This window comes from Puma concolor, chromosome C1 (assembly GCF_028749965.1).
Source record: "Puma concolor isolate L17-30 chromosome C1, mPumCon1.1.hap2, whole genome shotgun sequence".
Lineage (NCBI taxonomy): Eukaryota > Metazoa > Chordata > Mammalia > Carnivora > Felidae > Puma > Puma concolor.
In genome coordinates, this window is record NC_141674.1 from 163,399,699 (window position 1) to 163,427,210 (window position 27,512).

Genomic DNA, 27,512 nt, shown 5'->3' on the forward strand with positions numbered 1-27,512 from the left:
CCTTTCTTAATGTTCAGACCTGTACTTCAATTCTATTTCCTTATAAGGAGGTTATTTCCTAAATATCCTACCTAAAATAACCACCAATCTCCATGGGGTTTTTTCATGTTCCCTACTATTCCATAACCCTATGTTATTTTCTTCATAACACTAATTATCTAAAATTACTGTTTACTTTTTTTTTTCATCCACTAAAACACAAAATTCATAAGAGTAAGGACTTTGTCTCTTTACTATAGCAAGGAACTTAAAAAAACATTACCTGGAATACTTTAGCATACCCTCAAACATTTGATGACTGAATGAATGATGATAGATTACTCTCATCTAGGTTGCTGGGAGGATGATGTTACTATTCATCAGAGGAGAATTTATGAGATTTATGAAAAGCACCACATGTCAAGTACGCTCATAAAATAAAATTGGATACAAAAACTATCCCAAGAGGGGCGCCTGGGTGGCTCAGTTGGTTAAGCGGCCGACTTCGGCTCAGGTCATGATCTCGCGGTCCGGGAGTTCGAGCCCCGCATCGGGCTCTGTGCTGACAGCTCAGAGCCTGGAGCCTGTTTCAGATTCTGTGTTTCCCTCTATCTGACCCTCCCCTGTTCATGCTCTGTCTCCCCCTGTCTCAAAAATAAATAAAACGTTAAAAAAAAAAAATTAAAAAAAACAAAAACTATCCCAAGAACCACTAAAATGACCAAGTATTTTAGAGACTGGCTTTAATAAAGTAATTCTCTTAGATTAAAAGTAATAGGGCACTATAGATCAGTGTATCAATGAAAGCATACTAATGAAAATCACACATTAGGTGATTTCCATTTTGCTGGGTCTAAGAATTCTAACTTGCATTATTACTAGTGGCTACATTATGGAAAAAATTTGGCTAATAACAAATTGAATATACTACTTAAAAAAATGAGAAAAATAACTTAAAAACAGATCCAGAGATCATTTGTTAAAGATGCATCTAATGAGTTGAATTAGTTGACCTCTCTAAGATTCCAAGATTTAAACTGCATAGCTACATCAGAACAATACTGCTATTATATTTACCAATGTTAGATAGATATTTGAGACTTCTGTATCATCCTCAAAGAATTATTCATGGATGCATGAGCACTCTATTTCCATAGACTCTAAAAAAACAAGTGTTACCAAAAACATACATTAAAAATGATTTCACTTTGGAAGGCATATAATGTACTCCAGATAAGAATTATGAATTGAAATTTCCAATGTCTTGCAGAAACTCGAATTATACTGGATGATTTGTAAATCAATAGAAATTAAAATCAAAAACTATGCTCCAAAGTTTCTAAATTATTTTGCTCAAAAAAGTGTCCAGTAAAAACTTTCATATACCCAAAATTCACCATGACCAAACTTAAAAGCAAATGGAGAAAAAAATTTATGGTATGTAACAAAAGAGTAATGGCCTTAACATATAAAGATGTCTTAAAGGAAAAAAAAAACAAGATATCTTACAAATCAGTGGGGTAGAAACATGCCAAAAAAAAAAAAAAAAAAAAAAGGAAGGCAATTTACCAAACACAATTTGCCCATAAAGAGGCAAATACATTCCAGTTCCCTAATAATAAATGAATGTGTTAGATTCTACTTATGCCCTCCAAAGCTCTGCCCATTTGATAAAATGATTATCCCAGTATGAATGAAGTATGCAAAAGTATAATGCCGGTGCAAGAGCATTTTTGCAATATATAGAAAAGCCTTAAATAATTAACATTCTTTAATCCAACAATTCCACTTTTAGTACTTCTGCACGAGTAATCAGAAATGTGAGCAAAGATTTCTATATAATAGGAAAAAATGAGGAATAACCTAAACATCCAACAATAGAAGATTAGTTAAATCATGGAACATCCATACAAACATACTTATCTACAAATAATCATGTAGAAAACTGTGGGAAAATGCACATAATACATTGTTTGAAAAAGTTACAAAGCTGTTGTGTACATGACCTCAATTTTATCAAGACACTTAAGGGGCGCCTGGGTGGCGCAGTCGGTTAAGCGTCCGACTTCAGCCAGGTCACGATCTCGCGGTCCGTGAGTTCGAGCCCCGCGTCGGGCTCTGGGCTGATGGCTCAGAGCCTGGAGCCTGTTTCCGATTCTGTGTCTCCCTCTCTCTCTGCCCCTCCCCCGTTCATGCTCTGTCTCTCTCTGTCCCAAAAATAAATAAACGTTGAAAAAAAAAAAAAAAATTTAAAAAAAAAGACACTTAATAGTATATAATATGCACAGAAAAACAGACTGGAATATTATACAGCAGATTACTAGCAAATAATTTACCAACTTTACTGGCTGTGGGATTACTATTTTTTTTCTGTTTCCTTTTCAGAGCTGTCCTGAATTTCTGAATCTAGGACTCTTGTTATGTTTCTTCTTTCTGATTTTCTGCTGGACAGATAATTTTCTAATGGATTGATAATTTTCTATCTCCTGGTCTAATTTAGAAGTTAAAAATTACATTTTTATTCTTGTTACTTATATAAAAATTATAAATTTCTACAAAAAGACTAAATCTATTCTCCATAAAGATCATTCTCCTAAAAATGACAAGAACCTTTACCCACACCTAGATTCCTTTATTTTCATACTTAGCATTCCATTTCTTTTTCAACAATATAAACATTAACTACCAAAAATGAATGCTATATATTAAAACATAATTGATAAAATGAGTTCATAATGATATACCCCAAAAATAAAGAGAATCTTTGATAGGACTAGGACACCAATTCATTCAAAAACAGATAAATTTTTTAAAAATGAATTTAATAGCTTATCTTGCCTTTTTTTTTTTGAGCAGCAGGCAAAAGTTTATTGGGAATTATAAGATTGGAGAATAAGAACAGTAGGAAAACTCTCTTTACAGAGAGGAGATATTCGAAAGCTAATGCCCTTATCTTGCCTTTTTTGTACAAACCTTTTTTTGGATAACCAAATAGCTAATAAGGGAAAGTTTTTTTATGGGAGAATCAAAAGTCGTAACACAAAAAGATTCAGAAGATTAGAAAAATCACCATTGTACAAACCTTAACGAAATAATCCAAAAGACGATGAAAAGCTGTTAAAACCATTAGTTGAGAAGCAGAGAGCTGGAGGCACATCAACCAATAAAATAGTCTCTGAATCCTAATTTGAACAAATTAATCCTAAAAAAAGCCTCTACATTTTTAAAAATTTATTACTGAAGTATAAATTGGCATACAGTGTCATATTAGTTTCAGGTGTACAAAATATTGATTTGACAATTCTATACCTTACTCAATGCTCACCACAATAAGCGTTAGTCACCATCTGTCACTATACGTTATTACAATATTATTGACTATTTTACACTCCCTATGCTGTACTTTCATTTCCATGGCTTATTTAGTTTATAACTGGAAATCTGTATCTCTCAATCCCCTTCAACTATTAAAAACACATTTTTTTAACCAACTGGGGAAAGTTAAACATTATAAGGATATTAGGTAATATTAAAAGATTACTAGGAGCATCTGGGTGGCTCAGTCAGTTAAGTGTCCAACTTCAGCTCAGGTCATGATCTCATAGTTCATGGGTTCGAGCCCCATGTAGGGCTCTGTGCTGACAGCTCGGAGCCTGGATCCTGCTTCGGATTCTGTGTCTCCCTCTCTCTCTGCCCCTCCCCTGTTCGTGCTCTGTCTCTGTCACTCAAAACTAAATGTTAAAAAAATTTAAAAAATTAAAAAAAGATTACTAGAAATTTAGAGTATGGTAAATAATATTGTGCTTATGTTTTTAAACATCCTTATTCATCAGAGCAGTTTTCAAACATCTTAAATCTTTTAAACTCATGATCACTTTTACACTGTCAAGGAGCTTTTGTTTGTATGACAACGTATGTCAAGGAGCTTTTGTTTGTGTGAGTTATACCGATTTGCCAGAGGATGGGGTGAGGGAGAATAGCTGACTATGAAGTGGTACGGGGAACTGGTAGGAGTGATGAAATGATACTGTATCTTGAGTATGGTGGTGATTACACATAAGTGCATGTGGCTATCAAAATGTGCAGAATTATGCACTAAAAAGGATGAATTTCTCATTTAAGTTATGTCTGTATAAAAAATGAGAATGGGAATGCAAACTGGTGCAGCTACTGTGGAAACCAGTAGGGAGGTTCCTTAAAAAACTAAAAATAGAACTACCCTACAACCCACTTATTGCACTACTAGGCATTTATCCAAGGGATACAGGTGTGCTGTTTCGAAGGGACACCCCCATGTTTATAGCAGCACTATCAACAATAGCCAAAGTATGGAAAGAGCCCAACATCTATCGATGGATGAATGGATAAAGAAGATGTGGTCTATATATACAATGGAGTATTACTCGGCAATGAAAAAGAATGAAATCTTGCCATTTGCAACTACATGGATGGAACTAGAGGGTATTATGCTAAGCGAAATTAATCAGTCAAGAGAAAGACGAGTATCATATGACTTCACTCATATGAGGACTTTAAGGTACAAAACAAATGAACATAAGGGAAGGGAAGCAAAAATAATATAAAAACAGGAGCACTTAGGTGGTTCAGTCGATTAAGTGTCTGATTTCGGATCAGGTCACGATGTCACAGTTTGTGAGTTCGAGCCCCGCATCGGGCTCTGTGCTGACAGCTTAGAGCCTGGAGCCTGCTTCGAATTCTGTATCTCCCTCTCTCTCTGCTCCTCCCCTGCTCATGCTCTGTCTCTCTCTCTCTCTCTCTCTCTCCCCTTCAAAAATAAATAAAAACATTTAAAAAAAAGTTTTTAACAAATAATATAAAAACGGAGGGACAAAACTTAAGAGACTCTTAAATATAGAAAACAGAGCTGCTGAAGGGATTGGGGGGGTGGGCTAAATGGGTAAGGGGAATTAAGGAATCTACTGAAATCACTGTTGCACTATATACTAGTTTGGATGCAAATTAAAAGATTAGTTAATCAAAATTTAAAAAATTAAAAAATAAATAGGAAAACATTTAAAATGTTTATGTACTCAAAGGGCCTGTTTACATAAGTATAATCTATCAATATTTACCATATTAGGAATCAAAATGGGGAAAACTTAAAGCTGTATTAATTTTAAAATAAACTCATTAGACGTTAACATAAATAACATTTTTATGGAAAATATATTTTCAAAATGTGAGAACAGTATTAAGTCTTTCCAAATCTCTTTAATATCTAGCTTATTAGGAAACAACTAGATCTTTATATAAGCTCCTATGTTCAATCTGTTATCACCCATTGTGTATAGCTTCAGGAAACTCCACTGCACACTATATGTGAAGTGAGAGTAAAAAGGGCAAATAACATATTAGTATGATTATGAAAATACCTTTGATCTCACAGACCCCCCATGAAAAGGGTACCAGGGACTCCCAGACCACATGCTGAGAATCATTCCATTTTGGGTTAAAATTACACAATTCTGAAATTTTACTTTAAAATACTCCAGAAGAACAAAATTTTAAACAGCAGAAATAGAGGAAACAAGAATGACAGAACACTGATAAATGTTGAAACTAGGAGGTGGTTACATTAAAGTTCACTATACATTTCTCTGCTTTATGAAATTTCCCACAGCTCTCAAATAAGTTACAAGTATTTTATTGTCAGTTAAACTTCATTTTTTTTATTTTAGAGAGAGAGAGCAGGGGAGAGGAGTAAAGGGGGGGGAGAGAGGGAGGGAGGGAGGGAGAGGGAGGGGGGGAGAGAAGCTTAAGTAGGCTTCACGCTCAGTGCACAGCCTGACACAGGGCTCGATCCCATGACCCTGGGGGATCAGGACCTGAGCTAAAATCAAAAGTCAGAAATTCAACCAACTAAGCCACCCAGGTGCCCCTAAACTGTTAATTTTTTTTTAAGCTTTATTTATTTTTGAGAGAGAGAGAGAGAGACAGAGCATGAGTGGGGGAGAGGCAGAGAGAGGGAGACACAGAATCTGAAGCAGGCTCCAGGCTCTGAGCTGTCAGCACAGAGCCTGATGCGGGACTTGAACTCACGAACCACAAGATCATGCCCCAAGCCGAAGTCGGACACTTAACCGACTGAGCCACCCAGGTGCCCCTAAACTGTTAATTTTTTATTCACTTCTGTGATCACTATTATTTCCGCATTTCCCACTCATTTCCTCTGGAAGCATTTTTCTACTTAATCCTTCAGTAGTTAGTTTAGTGAGGTCTTTGAATAGTGAACTCTCAGGCCTTGAATATTTAAAATGTCTTCATTACATCCTAATTCTTGAGTAGAAGTTTAATTGCATATAGAATTCTTGACTGCTGGTTATTTTCTCTGAGTACTATGAAGATATTACTACACCATCTTCTGGCATCTGTGTGGCTGATGATAAGATGGTAGGTCTGCGATTTCTAGGTAAGTAATCTGTCTTTTCTGTTAAAATTTAAGATTATCTTTCTCCGTAATTTTAGTGTAAGTCAGGGGTGAACTTATTTTTGTTTTCCTTAATACCTGAAGTAAAATTTTCATCTGTGGACTGTATTTCTTCAACACAAGAAAATTCTCATCCATTATCTCAACAAATACTACTTCTCATACCATTCAATCTATTCTCTTTTTATAAAATTCCTATGCTGGTGGCTCTCGATCTTTCAAGTCTCCTGACTGCTTGTTAATTATTTCTATGCTGTATTGTGGGCAAATTCCTCAGTACATCACCATTCGCTCACTCTTTTCCTAGGTCCAGCCTAAAGATTGCCCTATTTCCTCCTTCCATTCCTCCACAAATTTATTTCACCTAATCTAAAACAATGCTGACAAGACACACCACCACCAGTAAAAAAGAAAAAGCACTATCAATTAAATATTGACATGCCATGGATTGTGATATATACTCCATGTTTCAGAAATATTAAATGTTAAATAATGTGTGTTTTAGAAGCAATGAAGTATGTTTAGCGTTTCTAGGATTTCTGATTATTGGTTTACATATCAACCCTTGTTTTACAACTTCCTTTTTGTCATTAATGATTATAAACATACTGATCTTATTTTATTATTTTTTTTTTTTAGAGAGAGAGCACGAGCAGTAGAGGCAGAAAGAATCTTAAGTAGGCTCCAAGCCCAAAGCATAGCCCGACAGAGGGCTTGATCACACAATCCTGAGATCATACATGACTTGAACTGAATCAAGAGTCAAACATTTAACCAATTGAGCCACCCAGGTGCCCCTAAACATATGGATTTTAAATTAAACTCTTCAACAGGCTGTTCTTTCTTTAATCTGACATGAATTAATTTCCTAATTATTGATTTTATTGGCTATCTTTCATAGATTTTTGCATTCACCAAGCATTTTAGAATTTTGGTTTTCAAGTTTATCTTCAGTAAAATTTTTCTCTCTGTATCCCAAGTCTGGAATTGTTGCAAGTGCCTCCACAAATCTCTCTGGCCCCAGCACAGATCCAGATCTTATATTGGATTTAAAGGAAATATTAGGGGTATCACAAATCCAGACTCTGAGCTAACAGTTCAGTGTTTCAGACTGGTTCAAATGCTGGTCAGACTGTGTTCCTGTCCTCCTATTCCCTGTAACTTCTTCACATTTCTCTAAGTGTACAGCCTCATTTAAGCCATACCTTGGAGTAACAGAGACCTACACTGTTTTAAACTCCCCTCTAACAAAAAGGAGCTGTACTCCAGCTCTTGGTTTTGGTTTTGTTTGTTTGTTTGTTTGAGGGAGAGCACACACATGCAAGGAGGGAAGAAGGGCAGAGAGGAAGAGGGAGAAAATCTTAAGCAACCTTGATGCAGGGCTTGATCCCACGACCCTGGAATCATGACCTGCGCCGAAATCAAGAGTTGGATGCTTAACCAACTGAGCCACCCAGACACCCGCCAGCTGTTGGTTTTAAGCAGTGAATCTGATTCTTGGCTCTTCCTTCCTCATGTGGGGTGACTTTTATCGATATTAATAGATAATTAAATAGGATATAATTCCTGACTTAAATACTTAGCAGGTATGTTCATCCTGTTAAAAAAAAAAAAAAAAAAAAGGAACTAAAAATTAAGCAGGATTAAAAAACTGTACAGGCAATATAATTATAATATTAAAAAACATACATGACACCATGTTTTATCTTGAGAAGAGATTAGAGACTTCCACATTCTACATTAAAATTTTCAAAAAGAGGGGTGCATGGGTGGCTCAATCAGTTAAGCATCCAACTATGGATTTCAGTTTAGGTCATGATCTCACATTACATGAGATCAAGCCCACCATCAGACTCTGCACTGACAGCTCAGAGCTTGCTTGGAATTCTCTCTCTGCCCCTCCACTTCTTGCACGTGTGAGCACTCTCTCAAAATAAAGTAACATTTAAAAAAATTTCCAAAAAGAAAAAACTATTTCCATGATGTTTTTATTTTCCATACCAATCATGTACTACACTTTTATAAGCAGATAAAGCAACTTCAATAAGTACAGAAAATACACACAACTGAATGAATAAAAAGTACTGGGGAAATCAGAGTATGAATGATTTTCCCAAGTTTTAAAATAAAAATTTTAGGAATTTCCAAAATTTAGTGAAAGACCATGACATGCATATACAGTATACAGATCACAAACGAAGAGTTCATAATTAGAAACAAAGCAGGGTATACTGAATAATATCTAACTAAAAGAGCCTCAGATTGTGTTAAATAAAACACTTTAAGGTCTACATAAAACAGTAGCTAGGTTGATCCTCTATTTGTATAAGAGGGCTAAAAGATTTACCAATTACCTTAAATCATCATGGATCACAGTCATTCACGTTTTTTTCCATTCTTTAGCTCTACAAAGACTGCATTTCCCACCATATATTCTGTTTTTCAAGCAATAGTTTTGGCCTTTTAGCAGCATTTGTCCATTCCTATAATCAGCCAATTCTGACATGTGATTAATTAGATAAAACCAAAAATTATTATTTTCACTTTGTTATAATCACCAATAAAAATATTTCAGAAGATATTTTCCCCTACACTTACCATGAAAAAAATACAATAAGGCTAGTACCTTCCTCCAAAAAATGAAAGAAAAAAAAAACATACTGATGTAAATTAAATAGCAGAACATCAAATCAGTGTAGTATAGCAAAAAACAAAACAAAACAAAAAAACAGAAAACCCACAAAGGCTAGTTGTAAAAGCCTTGGGCCAGTTTCCTTCTCTACCCAAATGTTAGAAAAGTAACAAGATTATTGCAAGAAAGAATTACATTATATATCTAAAAACACCTAAATAGTAGTTGACACATTTTTCTCTTTTACCCTTGCCCTTCAACACTTAACTATGAAAAGTTTTAAAAGTCCAACTTTTTGTAATGCTTCCATTTTCTCCCTATAATTTTAAAAAGCACAGCTACCAATTAGTCCACAACTATGCAGTTATCCAAGGGTAATAGGAAATTCCAAACATGAGGCTTTTTGCTCTAAAGAAGTAATGAGAGGTGCCTGGGTGGCTCACTTGGTTAAGCATCTGACTCTTGATTTGGGCTCAAATCATGACCTCAGGGTTTGTGGGATTGAGCCCCACACTAGGCTCTGTGTTGCTGACGGAGCCTGCTTGGGATTCTCTCTCTTCCTCTCTTTCTCTGCCCCCCCCCCCCCCGCAACTCGCATGCACACACTCTCTAAAAATAAATTAAAAACCTTAAAAAAAAAAAGAAGACAGACTTCAAGCTGTAATCATCCAGACAGTATGGTACTGGCACAAAAACAGACACTCAGATCAATGGAACAGAACAGAGAACCCAGAAATGGACTCACAAACATATGGCCAACTAATCTTTGACAAAGCAGGAAAGAATATCCAACGGAATAAAGACAGTCTCTTTAGCAAGTGGTGCTGGGAAAACTGGACAGCGACATGCAGAAGAATGAACCTGGACCACTTTCTTACACCATACACAAAAATAAACTCAAAATGGATGAAAGACCTAAATGTAAGACAGGAAGCCATCAAAATCCTCGAGGAGAAAGCAGGCAAAAAACCTCTCTGACCTTGGCCACAGCAACTTCTTACTCAACACATCTCCAGAGGCAAGGGAAACAAAAGCAAAAATGTACTGGGGCTCATCAAAATAAAAGCTTCTGCACAGCAAAAGAAACAATCAGCAGAACTGGAAAGCAACCGACAGAATGGGAGAAGATGTTTGCAGACGACGTGTCAGATGGAGACTTGGTGTCCAGGATCTATGGAGAGCTTGTCAAACTCAACACCCAGGGGACAAATGATCCAGTGAAGAAATGGGCAAGGGACGTGAATGGACACTTCTCCAAAGAAGACATCCAGATGGCCAACCGACACATGAAAAAATGCTCAACATCACTCATCATCCGGGAAACGCAGATCAAAACCACAACGGGATACCACCTCACACCTGTCAGAATGGCTAACACTGACAACTCAGGCAACAGCAGATGCTGGCAAGGATGCGGAGAAAAAGGATCTCTTTTGCACTGCTGGTGGGAATGCAAACTGGTGCAGGCACTCTGGAAAACAATATGGAGGTTCCTCAAAGGATTAAAAACAGAACTACCCTACGACCCAGCAATTGCACTACTAGGTATCTACCCAAGGGATGCAGGTGTGCTGTTTCAAAGGGGCACATGCACCCCAATGTTTACAGCAGCGCTATCAACAACGGCCAAAGTATGGAAAGAGCCAAGGTGTCCACTGATGGATGAAAAGATAAAGAAGATATGGTATATATATACACAATGGAGTTTTACTCGGTGGTCAAAAAAAAGTGGTCTTGCCATCTACAACTACGTGGATGGAACTAGAGGGTATTATGCTAGGTGAAACTGGTTGGTCAGAGGAGGACAGATGTCATGTGACTTCACTCATATGAGGATTTTAAGAGGCAGAGAAGATGAATATAAGAGAAGGGAGGCAGGAATGATATGTGAACAGGTAGGGGGACAAAAACATGGAAGACTCTTAAATGTGAAGAACAGGCAGAGGGTTACTGGAGGGGTTGTGGGAGGGGTGATGCGCTGAATGGGTGGGGGGCACTGGGGAGTTTACTCCTGAAATCACTGTTGCACTGTATGCTAACTTGGATGTAAATTTAAAAATAAAAAAGAAAGAAAAAGAAAGAAGCAATGATTTCCATAAACCTTTCTTCCTACCTCAAACACCTGACTGAATTTTAAATGTGCCCAGTCTTGAAGGATAAATTTGTATTTATATAACAAAATCTGGTAGAGAACTAAAATTTGAGAGCCTGAGTAAAGGCAGTCTTGGTGTGAACTCTGGGGACATTTTCTGACCAGAAAAAATGTTGGAAAGAGACATAAATCCATACTTTGTCTCTCCCCACTGATTTTCAAATACACAGCAATGGTAGACAAAATAAAACTTCAAAAAACAGAACTTCTCTAAAACAGCATGAATTTCTCAACGGGAAAAAAACAGAAATATAATAAGTGAGTGGGGTTGCAACTTGGGGCATGATGAGCTGCTCTATGTTCAGTCTGGTTTTTAAGGGATAAGAGGCACTAAACATACCCATCATGAGAAGGGGCCCAGAGTCAGATGCACTGCCTTAAACAGGCAGGAGCTGGTCATTTTTGTTAAAGGGAAACTTAAGAAAAACAAAAAGTCAAAGAAATTCCAGAGCCCCAGTAAAAAATCTGTGTCTTCTCATTTATTGTAAAATTGTTACATACTTAACAAAAACAAAAATTCAAACCAATGATGTAAAAGTATTTGAAGCATTTCATCTGGGCATACTATGCTCTAACACAGATTTAAAAAACCTTATTCTTATTTTCAACTAAAACACATCCTAAAATAATTTATCTTGCTTCTTGCCAATTAAAACTCCAACACACGAAGGGATAGTTTTCCTATCACCAAATCTCCCCCAAATTAAAATTTCCTGGGTTTCATTGCTAAATATGCTGTTGTATACTATGCAGCATTTATTCTCATTCTACTTTCTCAAAAATTTTCCCCATTCCTTTAAAACTGGAACAAAATTCACTTTTAATGGCCTTCTTTTATTTTATTTTACCCTTCTTTTATTTTACCCTTCCTTGCCACCATTCAATAAACTAAATTACCACTTTAAAAAGTCCACTTCATATTTAATTCCTACAGTGTTGTTATTCTGATAGTATTTTAGAAGTAATGTATTTGAAGTATTTGGTGCTTTGTAACACTGATTTATGACCAACATAAATCCACAAAATCACAAATAAATTCCCTAGGGATGTTTTTCTAACATGTACAGATCTCCACAACCTTAACTTTATTCAAGCTTTAAAAACTGGTTTAGGGGCGCCTGGGTGGCGCAGTCGGTTAAGCGTCCGACTTCAGCCAGGTCACGATCTCGCGGTCCGTGAGTTCGAGCCCCGCGTCAGGCTCTGGGCTGATGGCTCAGAGCCTGGAGCCTGTTTCTGACTCTGTGTCTCCCTCTCTCTCTGCCCCTCCCCCGTTCATGCTCTCTCTCTGTCCCAAAAATAAATAAACGTTGAAAAAAAAAAAAAAAAACTGGTTTCGAAAAACTACCAGCTAAATCTTCAGAAGTCTGTCATTCTCAAACTTTTTGGTCTCAGAACTCCTTCTAAACTCTTAAATATTACTGAAGTCTCCAAAACTTTGTTTGTGTAGGTTATATGTTTTGATATTTACCATATTAAAATTTATGACAAACTGTAATTGTTTTGTTTAAAAATAGTAAATTATTATGTCAACATAAATTAACATTTTATGAAAAATGATTTTCCAAAAATATAAACAAAAAGTTTAATGAGACACCATGTTTTACATTTTTGTGAATATCTATGTTAAAAGAAAACAACTAGAGTCTCATACGTGCTTCTACATTCTATCTGTTTGCAACATGTGGTTTGGGCTGAAGCATAGAATATCTAGTCTTACAAAGATACGTGGCTAGAAAAGGAAGAAATAATTTGTCTTTCAGTCAATTGTGGGTATTCTTTGATACTGTATCAAACTTGACAAGTGGCAGTTTCTTATAAGTCAGTGGCAGTGTAAAATCTGAAACCATATTGTTAAACTTTCCATATACTTGTTACAGGTGTATCTCAAACTTTGAATGGATCTTTTTACTACTGCATGATTTTGTAACATGAACTGGTTATCTGACAACTACTGGTTCACTGAGTTATCACACAGATCTTCCAAATGTTGGCACATTTTGTTATAATACAGTATCAAATCCTATTTATTAATATCATATCCATCTCATCAAAAAAGTAATTATTAACAAGCAATCAAGTTCACAGAAATAAACTTGAGTTTTCCAAAATTCTAATTTTCACTGGAAAACCCAAATCTTATCATTGGTAGCAAATACTGTTAGGCTTTTTTCCTTAAGTGATAGGCTCACTTAAATCTTTTTTTTTTTTTTTTTTTGAGAAAATATTTGCACTTAAATACATGAGTCTCTCAATAACCATAGTTTGTCAGTTGTTCTTTCAAGTAAAAACACTCTTTCACAAAAATAGCATTTAGTTCACCTTGCAACTCACACAACTGCACAATTGGAAAAGAAATTTTTTTAAAGATAATCATCTTGTTTATGGTATGACGTAGAAATTGCTTCATTAAAGCATACTTCCCATTTTGTCACAAAGAATATTACAAAGACACAGCAGGAACTGCAAATTAAATACGAGACAGCACTTCACATCCACGAGGATGGCTATAATCAAAAAGAGGGGTGCCGGGGCGCCTGGGTGGCGCAGTCGGTTAAGCGTCCGACTTCAGCCAGGTCACGATCTCGCGGTCCGTGAGTTCGAGCCCCGCGTCAGGCTCTGGGCTGATGGCTCAGAGCCTGGAGCCTGTTTCCGATTCTGTGTCTCCCTCTCTCTCTGCCCCTCCCCCGTTCATGCTCTGTCTCTCTCTGTCCCAAAAATAAATAAACGTTGAAAAAAAAAAAAATTTAAAAAAAAAAAAAAAAAAAAGAGGGGTGCCTGGGTGGCTCAGTCAGTTAAGCATCCGACTTTGGCTCAGGTCATGATCTCACCATTGGTAAGTCCAAGCCCCACATCCAGCTCTGTGCTGACAGCTCGGAGCCTGGAACCCACTTTGGATTCTGTGTCTCCCTCTCTCTTTGTCCCTCCTCCACTCACACTCTGTCACTGTCTCTCTCTCTCAAAAATAAATAAACATTAAAAAAATAATAAAAAAATTTAAAAAGATAGTAACAGGTGTTGGTTAGAACATAAAATGGTGAAATGGTGCGAGCCGCTTTGGAAAAAGTTTGGTAAGCAGCTCTTCAAAATGTGAAACATAGTTACCAAACAATCCAGCAATTCCACTCCTCAGTATATACCCCAAATAAATAAAAACATGCCCACATAAAAACTGTCCTCAAATGTTCACAGCAGCATTATTCACAATAGCCAAAAGGTAGAAACACAGTCTGTCAACAGGTAAATGAGTAAAATGAGGTATATCTATACCATGGAGTATAATTCAGCCACAAAAAGGAATGAAATACTGGCCCAGGCTACAATACAGATGAAACTTGAAATTATTATATTAAATGAAAGAAGTCAGACACAAAGAAGCCACAAAATGCATGATTCCACTTATCTGAAATCATCGGCAAATCCAGAACAGGCAAATCCAAAGCGACAGAAAGTAGATTAACAGTTGCCAGGGGTTAAGAGGAGGGAGGGAATGAGGAGTGACTGCTGATGGGCATGGGGTTTTTTTTTGTCTTTTTTTTTTTGCGGGGTGATGAAAATGCTCTAAAATTAGATGGTGATGATGGCTGTACAAGTGTGATTACATTAAAAAAAAACATCACTGAATTATATACTTTAAAGAGTGAATTGTGAACTTTACGGTATGTGACTTGTACTTCAGTAAAGCTATTTTTTTTTTAAAAAAGACATGCAGCACTCGAGTCAAGATTTAGGAAAAACAACTATTTTGACTGGTTCATCAAGGTCATTCTTCAGTGAAAATAGCATTTTTCTTTAACTGCAAGCACATGGTCATGAAGAATACAACAAGCCTGGAAGTGGTACTACTTTCATTTTTGCCAGGACAGAAGCCATTTTAGCCACCATCAGGGAAATGTCAACATGATGAAAAAGGCAAATAACATCAGTATTATGAAAAGTGGTGTCCTTGACATCAAGGACCTCTGAGAGGGTTTCTGGGATCCCCCAGGGATCCACAGACCATGCTTTTATAATGGCTGCTCTAAACCACTGCTTCAGGAGGCTCAAATGCAAATAAAGTCTTGCCAAGTACAGATCTGAGGCTTCAGAACAATTCGGATTTTCTAAGCATGTATGACAAATTTCTTCAAAGAAAAAAAGTAATATCTATGGTGATGGGAATTACTTCAAAAAATTAAATTCAAGTGTCCTAATGTAAGAGTTTGGAATCTTTGACTCACTCAGGTTATAACAGTAGTACAATCAACACAATAACCCAAATACAAAATAGAAGAGTAAAACTAAGGATTTAGTGCACATCAAAACACTCAATAAAACGTTACCTAAAGAACATTAAAGTAATAATGATACCATCTCTTTTACAACTGTTTAATTTCTACACAACATTCGAAAAATAGACTTCTGAGATTTCTACCCATACTATCAATAACCATGTATCTAGCACGGTTAAGTTTAATGCTCAGCTACACACGTGTAAGAATAAACTATCACAAAATCAAAGAATTTTAGGTCTGGAAGGCACCCTAGATATAGTCACCTAGTCCAACAATCCCATTTTATATAATGAGAAAACCAAGTTTGCAAGAGAAAAAGTAACTTGGCCAAAATCACAGCTAGGTAGTAGGGGAGACAGTCTTGGCTCCCAGTGCTATGTTTTCACCATGCCAACCTAATTCCCCAACCAAAAATAATGCATAAAACATTTAACTTACATCACACCAAGCACAACCAAGACACCTTACCTGCCAAATAAAAATTTTGTAATGCCACCAATCAACACCAATCAAAGGTGAAAACAGATATAAAATTGGGGGAAAACTACCAACATACTTGGCATAATGGAGAAATGATTCCTTGACTTCAAAACTTTTCAGTGAAGAACAATCTGGAAGACACTTTGATGTCTACCTTTCATACAAACATAGGGAAATGTATCATCACCTTTAAAGATACCCAGATACTGAAAACACCTTAAACCAAAAAATATCCCTACATGTTAACAAATCACTGATCTATGGCATGACAAGACTTAAGACTCACCTGCAGGACTGTCAGCATTCTCTCCTGGGTGTAGCTGTATACCAGTAGAATCTATAGAGTTCACTGTAACTGTCTGTAGATTTGGCAACTGACCAGTGCTTAGACTAACTGGAGTTGAAGTCAAGGCTCCACCTGCTGCAACTTGACCAAGCGTGAGTGTCTGAACAGGCGTCAAAGTTATTTGCTGGGCAGCTGTATTCTGTATTTGTAAATTCTGCAAGTTCTGGACCCCTTGTACTTGAAATGTTTGCCAAGTTATCTGTCCAGAAGGGGTCACTGTCTGTGCCTGAATTAAAAAGGTTCCAGGATTCAGCTGCAACTGAAGATTTTGCAAAGCCTGTTGTGATATATTTTGACCACTGGCTTGCACACCATGGATTGTCTGTGGTGTAATACCTTGCACAATTTGGGCTTGACTGGTTGGCTGCTGAGACTCTTGAAGTTGTAGATGTTGTACAACAGGCTGAGCTGTAGAAACCTGAATATTCTGAGCCTGTGTCTCTTCAGAAACAGGCGACTGGATATAATTTCCCTGAAGATCTGAAGAATGGACTTGCCCACTAGAAGTAGTCAAGCTATTTGTGTTTTGTTGTAATATACCTGTACTATCTATAGTAACAGGCAACTGTGATGAAGAAGATGTTGGCACAAATAAATCTGTATCAGTATTTGTTTCATTAATATCAGGAGAAACCCGCTCACCAGTCCTTTCTGAATTGTCTGAACTATCCATAGCTTGTCCTGTGTTTATCAAATGTCCATCGGCATTAATGCCTGCAGTCATTGTCTGAGAACTGCCCGAGAGTCCCAAAGAATCTAGATCGACACTATTGATTGGTACAAAGGTAATATTTCCTGGCAGACCAAGAGGCACATTCGCAACTACTTGGGTTTGGCCAGGAAAAGATGAACCACCAATTGCAACTCCCTGAACCTGGACTTGACCAGTCTGTGGTATGAGATTCTGGATATTAGCAGGAGGTGTTCCAGAGGCAAGCAAGGTTTGATTAGAGCCAGGAATGATCTGAATTTGACCACTTTCTTGATTTATACCCCCATTATCTGAAGAGCCTGTGAAACCAATCTGAACTTGCTGACCATCTGTTGACTGAATCTGTGGTATTACTTGATATTGAACATTGGACACTGTACCATTTGATGAATCTGATCCTGGTGCAACTGAAAATATTTGCTGATTCTGCAAATTCTGAAGGGGAAGGACATACTGCCCACTCGAAGTAGCAGCACTTGGAATCTGTACTAGATTACCAGCTTCATCTTTTATAGTTGTAGGCGTGGCTGACAAAACCTCCCATCGGTTTGGTGCTCCTCCTAACTGTGCAGAAGCCAAATCGCCTGTCTGGATAAAGAAAACAAAAAATGTTATGCGATATATGTCTGTGAAATATTTGAATCAATCCTCAAAAAAATCTTAAAAACTGACATAAATCCTACTACCTGAAATTAAAAGTTCTCTTAGTAACACAGTAGACTTCAAATACTGAGACAGTACTATACAAACCATAATATTTACTATTATTTCCAATTTTGTTAATTATTACAAAGATAACCCATGCTATTTGAGCAGGAAAAAAATTCAGAGTATTCTTTGTTTTATGACCACAAACTGGTCTTCTATTCCCTCACCTATGATCTCTAATCCATACAGTTAAATAAATAAAAATACAGGTGGCTAGAAAAGATTATGAACCGCTCAAACCAAACATTATCACAAACACGGAGGAGTTCAAAAAATATATATACTAAAATACGTATCACTAAATCAGGTACGTTATATTTGTGTACAAAAAGGAAACATAACCAGTACAGTGTTATCAAATCACCTAAATAAGAAAAATTAAGATTTGTGTATTACTGCTCTAAACCTTAAGTCAAACTATTAAAGCTCCCCTTTTATGGCACATATTAATGTCCTCCAGAGTAAACTCTTGGCTAGGACTATTCCATTAGCAAGCCATCATATTCTTTACTTTTCCCATGAACTACAAAAAAAATATGAGACCTTAAAATTTTTTAATGAGGAAAGATTATTGCCCTGTGACCACATGGCAAAGTCACTCCACCTGAAAGGTTTTTCCAGAATCTAAAAGCTGGAGGATACAGACATGATTTTATCTACCACTCTATTTATGTTTGCAGGAAAATGACAGACATATACATTGTGTATTGTTACGTAACAGAATTTAGTTATCATCCTCATATTTTACAGATTGAGCAACACAGGAAAGCAGAAAGCAATAAAATCTTACACATCAACATCAAAGGGCAAAATTTTTTAAGAAAATAAAGGTAATGTCTCACATTGGAGCCGTTCTTTCAATGCCAAGTACTATGATAGTGATTTATGAGATTATCATCATCTACTCCTTACAACAATTTTGTTAGGTAGGTGTTATCACTATTCTCATTTCACAAATGAAAAACTGAGAAAAATCACACAGCTATCAAATGGCCAAGATAGGATTTAAAACTAGGCCAAGTCTAACTACAGAACCTAGGCCTTTAATTCATACCAAACTTGTCTCCCACTAAGATCAAGGGTAAAGACACAGAGAATAAGACCTTATATGAATTACCCTCAAAATAAAGTCATTCCTATGCCACTTCCTTCTCCATCTATATGTGAATTCCTATGACTATGCTTATCACTAGACAACGAAAACATAAGAAAATCTAGTCCAGCATTCTCAACCTAGGACCCATGCTTGGGCTTCAAGGGATCTCTGAATCCTCTAAAATAACACAGCAACTTTTTGAGAAAGTACAACTGGGGAGCAGAAGGATAATCTAGGGTTACACTGTATTCTCAAAGGAGGTCTATGACCATATAAAACAGTTAAGACATATACTGTTCTCTCAGTATAAACCAGTCCACAAAACTTAATGCAAATATTGTAGAACCAGATTTTAAAAGTTTCTTAAAGAAACTCACTACCTAATTCTCATGCAGACGCATAGTTGAAAAGCATGTATTTCAATGGATGAACCACAGTTTAATAACTCAATTCAAGACATTTGAGCATACGTGCCAAGTTGAAATAAGCATGAGTAAGCACATGAAACACACACTCTCTATTTTAAATGGTTCACAGTTTATCCAAGCAGACACAGAAATACATGCTACTACTATGTGAATATAGGTGTGCACTAGCCATAGAAGGGGAACATAGAAGATTGGGGGGGAGAGGGGGGGAAGGTATCACACGAGATATTTAAAGTACTCTTAGAATAAATTTATGATTTCACTGTAGGCATCTAGGAAAGAGAGATAGGGGCATTAATAAAGGCATAAAAAATATTCACAAACAAAAGGAAATTCTAAAGAATGGACAGTTTGTAGAGTTCAAGAGAATCCAGAAAAGGCTCATATTCATAGAGAAAAGTAATGGGGAACAAGACATTTTTATCAAGGCCTGTAGTTAATGGCTTTGTAGATCCTGCTAAGGAGTTTGGACTTTATCCTGCAGATAATAAATGAAAGCTATAAAAGGTTTTTAAGCAAGTGATGCAATCAGGATCTGTGTTTTATAAAGATAAACTAAGGCCCAGTGAAGGAGACTGAAAGAAAGGCGGAAGAGACTAAAGACAGATAAACTGTGGGACCCAGTACAAATGTGTAAGCTTCAACTAAAATAATCATCTTTTAAATACAAACATTTAAACTTATCAAACTTAAATTACTAAAATGAAGACCAGTCATTAAAGTTGCATGTCATTCTTCAACTTCTATCTGGTATAGGAATTATAAGCTTAAGTCATCGTTCTCAGTATCTGAGTAATAATTCATGTTTCATTTCAGTCTCTTGGCATCTTAAATAATCTAAAGACATTTACATCTAGACTTTATACTGAAATCTACACTAAAATATGTCTAATATCCAATCTTTATCTTCCTAAGGTTGTTGTTCACCTCTGAATTTTGACCAGCATTAAATTTACAATTATTCAACTTATATCAAAGAATACAGTATCTCAGGTACAGATTGTTTTATCATACTGGCATTTTATCTTTTTTCATTCTTTAAAAAAAGTCAAATTTATGGCATCTGAAGTATTTTTTTTTTTTTTACAAAATAGTAGTAAAGGCAAATAATCAACCATCAGTGAACAGCTTTTTAGTCAAGAAATTCCCTGAAAATAAATATAACTACTCAAATGACAAATCTGACTAAGTACTATCCAAGGATCCAGAAGTTAAATAAAATAAATTGTGGTACCACTTTTCCCAAAAATGCAGGTCATTAATTGAAGGGAAATCCCCAAACGTTAAGTAACACAGCATGATGCATCTGAACTTTTTGAATAAACCTAAGGAGAAATGCATACATAAGAAATATTTATGAAGCACAAACCCAGAGGGAAGAAAAACAGCAACAAATAATTTAAGCAAGAGACAGGCAAAAGGGATCTTTTAAACGAAATAAATTTAGTTTTAAAAAATTTACCAATATTAATTTTTTTAATAGAATTGGAGGAAAAACACTGAATCAGAAAACTATTAGACTTTCATGGTTTAAGCTACAATTATGTTTGGAGGAGGTAAGTATATTACATTATAAAGAAAAGAACTGACTTCTAGCTAAAACTATGGGATTGTGTGTGATTTAAAGCAGGACTCAATTTTCTTATGTTAAAAATGGGGGTGGGGGCGCCTGGGTGGCGCAGTCGGTTAAGCGTCCGACTTCAGCCAGGTCACGATCTCGCGGTCCGTGAGTTCGAGCCCCGCGTCAGGCTCTGGGCTGATGGCTCGGAGCCTGGAGCCTGTTTCCGATTCTGTGTCTCCCTCTCTCTCTGCCCCTCCCCCGTTCATGCTCTGTCTCTCTCTGTCCCAAAAATAAATAAAAAAACGTTGAAAAATAAAAATAAAAAAAATAAAATGGGGGTGGGGGGCACCTGGGTGGCTCAGTCGGTTAAGCATTCAGTTAAGCATTCGGCTTCAGCTCAGGCCATGATCTTGCAGTTGTTGAGTTCGAGCCCTGCGTTGGGCTCTGTGCTGACAACCTGGAGCCTGCTTCAGATTTTGTCTCCCTCTCTCCCTGCCCCTCCCCCACTGGTGCTGTGTGTCTGTCTGTCTGTCTGTCTGTCTCTCTCTCTCTCTCAAAAATAAATAAACATTAAAAAAATTTTTTTTTTATGGGAAAACTGGGACACCTGAATGGCTCAGTTGGTTAAGCAACTCACTCTTGATTTTGACTCCAGTCAGGATCTCACCGATCTGGAGTTCAAACCCTGCTTCAGGCTCTGCGCTGACAGGGCACAGAGCCTGCTTAGGATTCTCCCTCTCTCTTTGCCCCTCCCCCTCCCCCTACCCTGTTTGAGCGAGAGAGCCCACACGCCCGCTCTCTCAAAGTAAGTTTTAAAAACAAAAAAAAAAGGGAAAATTATTACCTCACAGGATCTTAAGAATCAAAATAAAGCGTTATGCTTTATAAACTATAAACCACTATGCTATAAACCACTATGCTATAAAGCACTATCCTAAAATCCTATCATTATGATTACTCAGATTATGAGGACACAGCATGATTTGAATGCCTAGTACAATCCCTGGCATAAAGATCAGTAAATATTTATTGAATGAATAGTTAAAAGTATTTACTTTAAAATCGCTGCAAAGAAAATGACAGAAAGAATGGATCAATAAAACTGACCTTGAGATATTAAAGTCTTCTATGAAAAACTCCCAATTTTAAACCAATTTCTTTCCATAATTCAACAGTAAGTCCCCCCAAACTTTCAAAACTATAGAGCCTTTACTAAGCCCATTCATTTGTAAGAGAAATTTCATTAGCAGCACCCCACTCAAAGAGATGACGATTCATAAAATCAAGAGACCAAAGTAAAAACATGTGATGTTAAGCTATTGGAAACACTAATGTTAGGCTTATTGGAAACACTACAGAAACAAAAGAAGAGAGACCTAAAAACACATAACCCAGGCAAGAACTAGCATTTGGTTTAGGTTCAAGATAACTCTCAAGAAAAATCCACCAGTGTTTGTCTCAGTAACTCTTCATATTCTTACCAGACAACTAACAAACACCAAGCTGACATGGAAGTTGGCATTATCGTAAAAAGTTGTAACTTGAAGGTACTCTTAGGTCTCCCTCTGTACATAAACACATAATCACACCGTAAAAAGGACCAAAACCAAGAGTAGCCCTAGGACGTTGCTATAGCAATTCATTACAAGGGCTTTCTCCAGTGCAACCAGGCATAAAAATGGAGGGGGGAGGAGCAGTTGAATGGGGGAAAAAAAAAAGAGGCTATCTTCTCAGATAATACCTGTGGAAGGGGGGAAAAATGCATAGCACTTATTGCATAGCATTTGGAAAGGATTATTAACTTCTCAGTTCCCACAAATGGCTTTGTGAAAGCCAGAACCCGGCAAGGACAAAGTGTTACTGGAAACAAAAACAAGTGTGAAGCTAAGGTGGAAAGAAACTAAGAACGACTCAAGTTTCTTAAAATCTTCAAGGAACACTAAAGAACTCAAACCAACTTCAAATAAAAACAATTACCCAATTAACTGATCACAACTTGAAATACAAATGAAATAAGCAAATAAATAATCCAGAAACTCACATGAATACAGATTGGACAAATTAATGTGACATAAAGGTCTACTTCTTATATTTCTTGATTTATTTTTAAACAACTTTTAATAATAAAGTACAAAAAGGGCTTTGACATCAAACCAACTTTGGGAGTCCATGCTGTGGAACATTACAGTTGAGAATGCTTTATGATTAGACCTATTCAACACTGGTCTGAAGGTAACCAAACATTCTTGGCCAGGATCCAGAAAGAACCCCTAACATATTATAACAAATTCTAAATTCAAAATACTTAAAACAAATCTCCAGTGTAGCTCACTGGCTTTTCAATGCCCTTTTAATCTCAAAGTACCAAACTCAACTAGCATAAAGTTGAATTTTATGTGTACATTTCCACTTGATTTCATACACAATACTATATGCAATGTGTTACCCTGGATTAGATCCTGGAACAGACCATGGGCATTAGTGGGGAAAAAAGTAAAATGAGAATGAAGTCTGTAATTTAGTTAATAATACTGTATTATTGTTACTTTCCTAGTTTTGACAAACATGGTTATATTAACATTAGGGGAGGCTGGGTGAAGGGTATAATGTAACTCCCAGTTCTATCTTTGCAACTTTTCTATAAATATAAAATTATTGCAAAATAAAATTTTAAAAAAGCACAGCTACAAAAGCTCTTAACAGGCCTCTCATGATTCCCAGTAATTTGAGTGATTACAGTTAGATTACCTAAGCACATTTTTAAGTAGAAAAAAATGCCCATAAAAATTGCTTAAATTTTTTCATTTTCTGAGATGTACATGTCTGAAATTCATTTTTAAAATGGAAAACTAATTTTCCCACTTGCTAAGGCAAACATACTCAAGCCAGTCTTGCTAATTCTACTCGGTGAAAAAAATTTATGCATGCATACCAAACATACAAAGAAAAAAGTGCTCCTACTGATTCTAGTTCACGTTCATCTGGCGGGAAATGTGATGTCAGTAGAGATTTGGTAACTGAGAGGAGGAGTCAAAGAGGCAAGGAAACAAGCTCCCTACAAGTATATGGCCACAGGAGGATGAGACTAGAGACAGTGTTCTACTCCCAGGGCTGAGATTCCCATCTACAAGTACATATACATATACATATTTTTCACCCATAACTTCCTCCTTCACTCCTCCCCTCCCCCTCCCCTAACAGTGAGCTATATACACTTGCTAAGTTGTGGTTACAAGTTTTTGTTCTAATTGAAAATATTTTAAAAGATAAGTAGAAGCAATCTGCTTCACAATTTTACTTGTACAGTGGTTTTTTTAAGATAAACCATTTGTTTTGGCTCTACGGGCCTAGAGGAATAATTCATTAAAAAATGTTTACCAATCCATAAGTTTAAAAGTAACAATGCCTCTCACAAATATAATTTTATGCTTTTACATTTTAATCAGCTTACAAAAGCACAAAACCTAAAATACTTTCTAAGACATTAAAACTACTCATATACCTCTACAATATAATTTGAAGCACTAAAAATACAAATACAATATTTAACAATATAGCTTAACATTAGCTTCACTTTTAGTGCCTAGACATACTAAGAATTTCTTGCAGACTATGCCAAATATCAAACTTTTCTGTCTAGTGACTATTCAAAATATCTCTACACAAACCAATTCCCATAATCCACCTCAAAAAAAAAAAAACTGGGAGAGGTTTTAATTATTTAACAAGTGAACACATCCACATGTTCAACACAACAGCGACGATTCAAACAGATAAAATTCACAACTGATTGTCTTAAAAATTTTGTCTAGCTAATTTGTATTAAGCACTCATGAAACACACTGACCAGCTCCACCTTCTGCCCCCAAACTAAAAACACTACAAACAGGATCCCATCACATTGTATCAGACCGGTAATCATAACAAAATGGAAATACAGCTCTGCCAATCACATTCAACTGTAAGTACAGTATACGTTAGTATGCATGTAAATACAATTCCTTACATGTACTTTTGTTTCTAACACTGGTATTCCATATTCAATTTCAAAAGCCAAAGTATCGTCTAAGTAACTTCGCGGATTTCAACCGTCGCGAATTAAATGTTTCACTTACTCCACTTACGAAAAATCACAAATTTAAGTCATCTGCAAAAACTAAAATTCATCAATTTAGAATGGCCACTAAAAAAAAAAGCACTCACAAAGTATTCACTGCTGCATACAGAAAGGTAATTCAAAGACTAAACCTTCATTCCTTTTTTGGTTTCTTTTTAGCAATTTAAGATTTAAATCAGTAAGAACTAGTAAGTTGCAGCAGAAAAAGCTCCAGGTTCAAAAACACTAGAAACTAAAGACACTGCCTCTGTAGTTGATACTATCTATGGCCGATAGGCTGTGCTTGAAAATTTTGTAGTGTTCAGCGAAGGAGTTTTCAGCACTGATATGAAATGCTCAAACATCCATTTTGGAGTCCTCCACCCCCGCCCTCTCTGACTTCATTTTGTAGTGAATTTGGATCGAGGCGCCACAGTGACAATTTAGAGAAAGCCGGGGCTGGCCTCTGATCCACAGAGGCACGCCAAGGAACCCGAAAGGGCGCCCCGGCTGCGCGATCCGTCCGTATCGCGGAAGACGCGGGCGCCCGGGAGGCCTTTTGGGCAGGCGGGCGCGCCGCAGGCCCGGGATGGCGGGCCCAGGGCCTTGGCGGGGGCGGGCCGCGCGCGCGAGACTTACCGCTCCGGCGGCGGCGGGGGCCCCGGCTGCGGCAGCCGCCTCCTCCTCGTCGTCGCCCGGCGATGGCGGCCCTATCTTGCTGCAGGTAGCGGCCAGCAGGGCGAGCGGTGACGGCTGAGTGTCCTACCCCCGATGGGCGGGTTCAGAGAGGGAGACAGGGGGAGGGGGTGGCGGTTAGGGCCGGGCCGCCGCTCGCACAGGAAGTGCGCCTCGGTCCTCGCAGGCTGCGCCCGGGCGAGCGCCAGCCCGCGCTCTCCTCCTCCTCCTCGACTCCGGCTCGAGTCCTCCCGCTCGCACGCACACCAGCTCCACCGTCCGCGGGAAGGCGGGCGGCAGGCTGCGCGCCGGGCCTCCACCTTCCGCCCGGAACCCACCCCCGGGAGGGCGCACACGCTCTCACGCTCGCGCGCGCACACACACATACACACACACACACACGCGGGCGCGCGCGCGCACACACACACACTCACACACACACACACACACACACTCACAAAAAGGCGGCGGGAGGGGGAGCGCGGGCGGGGTCGGAGCGTTGGCGCCTCGGGCGGGCAGCTCCCGGGGCGGGGGGAGGGGAGGAGAGAGGCGCGGAGGGAGGGGAGAGGCGAGGGGAGGAGAAAGCGGCGCTAGGGGGGAGCCAGGCCGGGGCTCAGCCGCTCCTCACCTGGGCCGCCGCCGCCGCCGCCGCCACCGCGCCGTTTCCGTGCTGCTGCTGCTGCTGCAGATACTCGCCGTGGCCGCCGCCGCTGCCGCCGCCGCCGCCGCTGTCCACGTCCAAGGCAGCCATTTCCTCTTGTTTCACGGGCTTTTCGGGAGCTGCAGGCACAGCGCGGGGGGGTGGGGGTGGGGAGGAAGGCGGGTGGAGGAGAGGGAGGGGGCCCGCGGGCCGAGGCGAAATTACTCCGAAAGCCCGGACCGAGTCCCCTTCCCCTCCCCCACCCGCCCCCCGGCGGCGGCGGCGGCGGATCCCTCCTCCTCTCCTGCTGCTGCCCCCGCCCGCCGCTGCCTGTAACCCTCCTCCTCCTCCTCTTTCCCTCCTCCTCCTCCTCCCCGCGCTGCCCCTGCCCCCTCTCCTCTCCTCTCCTCCCCTTTCCCTTCGCGCCGCTCGCTCTCACTCGCGCTCGCTCCTCTCGCACCGTCAGTCACTCACACACGCCCGCCCGCCGCCCGCGCCCGCACACGGGGGGATGCGCTCCCGGCGGACCGGGCCGCCCGCCCCAGGGCCCGGCAGGGACACGGCGTTGCTGGGGCTTAAGGGGTGGACGGTGGCTGGCCGGGAGGGGAGGGAGGCGGAAGGGAGTGCGGCTTTCTGCCTCTCACAGACACTCGGTCGCACACACGGGGCCGGGAGCCGGCGGCGGCGGCCCCGGGCTGGCTGTGGTCGGCGGCGGCGGCAGCGGCGGCGGCAGCAAGGGTTGCTCTCTCTCGGCTTTACGTACCGGTCATAGTGTGTTTAGGGCACCTCAGGCGGGGCTCCCCGCCGCCTTACACATGGTGAGGAGCGAAGGCGGCGGCGGCGGGAGAGGATGCGGGAAGCGGCGGCGGACACGGCCGGAGCGGTCCGGGGATTTTTTTTTCCTATTTTGATTGACTGTGCGGGAAACACAAAAGGTGGAGCCTCCAGCCCAAAAGGGGGGAAGAGGGTGACAGCCCGCCCGGAAGTCCCGCCTCTCTTCTCCGCGCTCATTCGCCGCCACGCTCTTGGTCGGCAGTGCTCATTGGCCCGGATGCCCGTCAGTCGCTCGGTCAGCCGGCGCGCTTCCTGTTTGCCCCCGGGTGGAAAGAGAGAGACAATAAGCGGCCGTGGCGGCGTAGGTTCCCGAGAGCGGCTACGGCTCGACTGTTACCCCGCTGTGCCCGCCTTGCTCGCCGGCTGCCGCTGCCAGGCCCCAGACGCAGGCCTCTTTCACCTCGCAGGTGCTTGGAGCAGGCCCAGCCAAGCTGTAGAGAGCTGGGCCGGGGAG

The 27,512-nt window shown here is 39.3% G+C and overlaps 1 protein-coding gene across 1 annotated transcript in view; it reads right to left on the reverse strand.

The window, feature by feature from the left end:
* The window catches only part of SP3 (Sp3 transcription factor), a 60,171-nt gene extending 33,044 nt beyond the window's left edge, over nucleotides 1–27,127 (reverse strand). The window contains exons 1-4 of the mRNA XM_086718923.1: nucleotides 26,988–27,127; nucleotides 26,213–26,364; nucleotides 25,549–25,671; nucleotides 16,249–17,608 (exon numbers count right to left, since the gene is read on the reverse strand). Of these exons, the coding sequence (XP_086575049.1) occupies nucleotides 16,249–17,608; nucleotides 25,549–25,671; nucleotides 26,213–26,364; nucleotides 26,988–26,994 (1,642 nt within the window). The 5' untranslated portion in view covers nucleotides 26,995–27,127. The remainder of the gene's footprint in view (nucleotides 1–16,248; nucleotides 17,609–25,548; nucleotides 25,672–26,212; nucleotides 26,365–26,987) is intronic.
* Nucleotides 27,128–27,512: the final 385 nt, after the last annotated feature.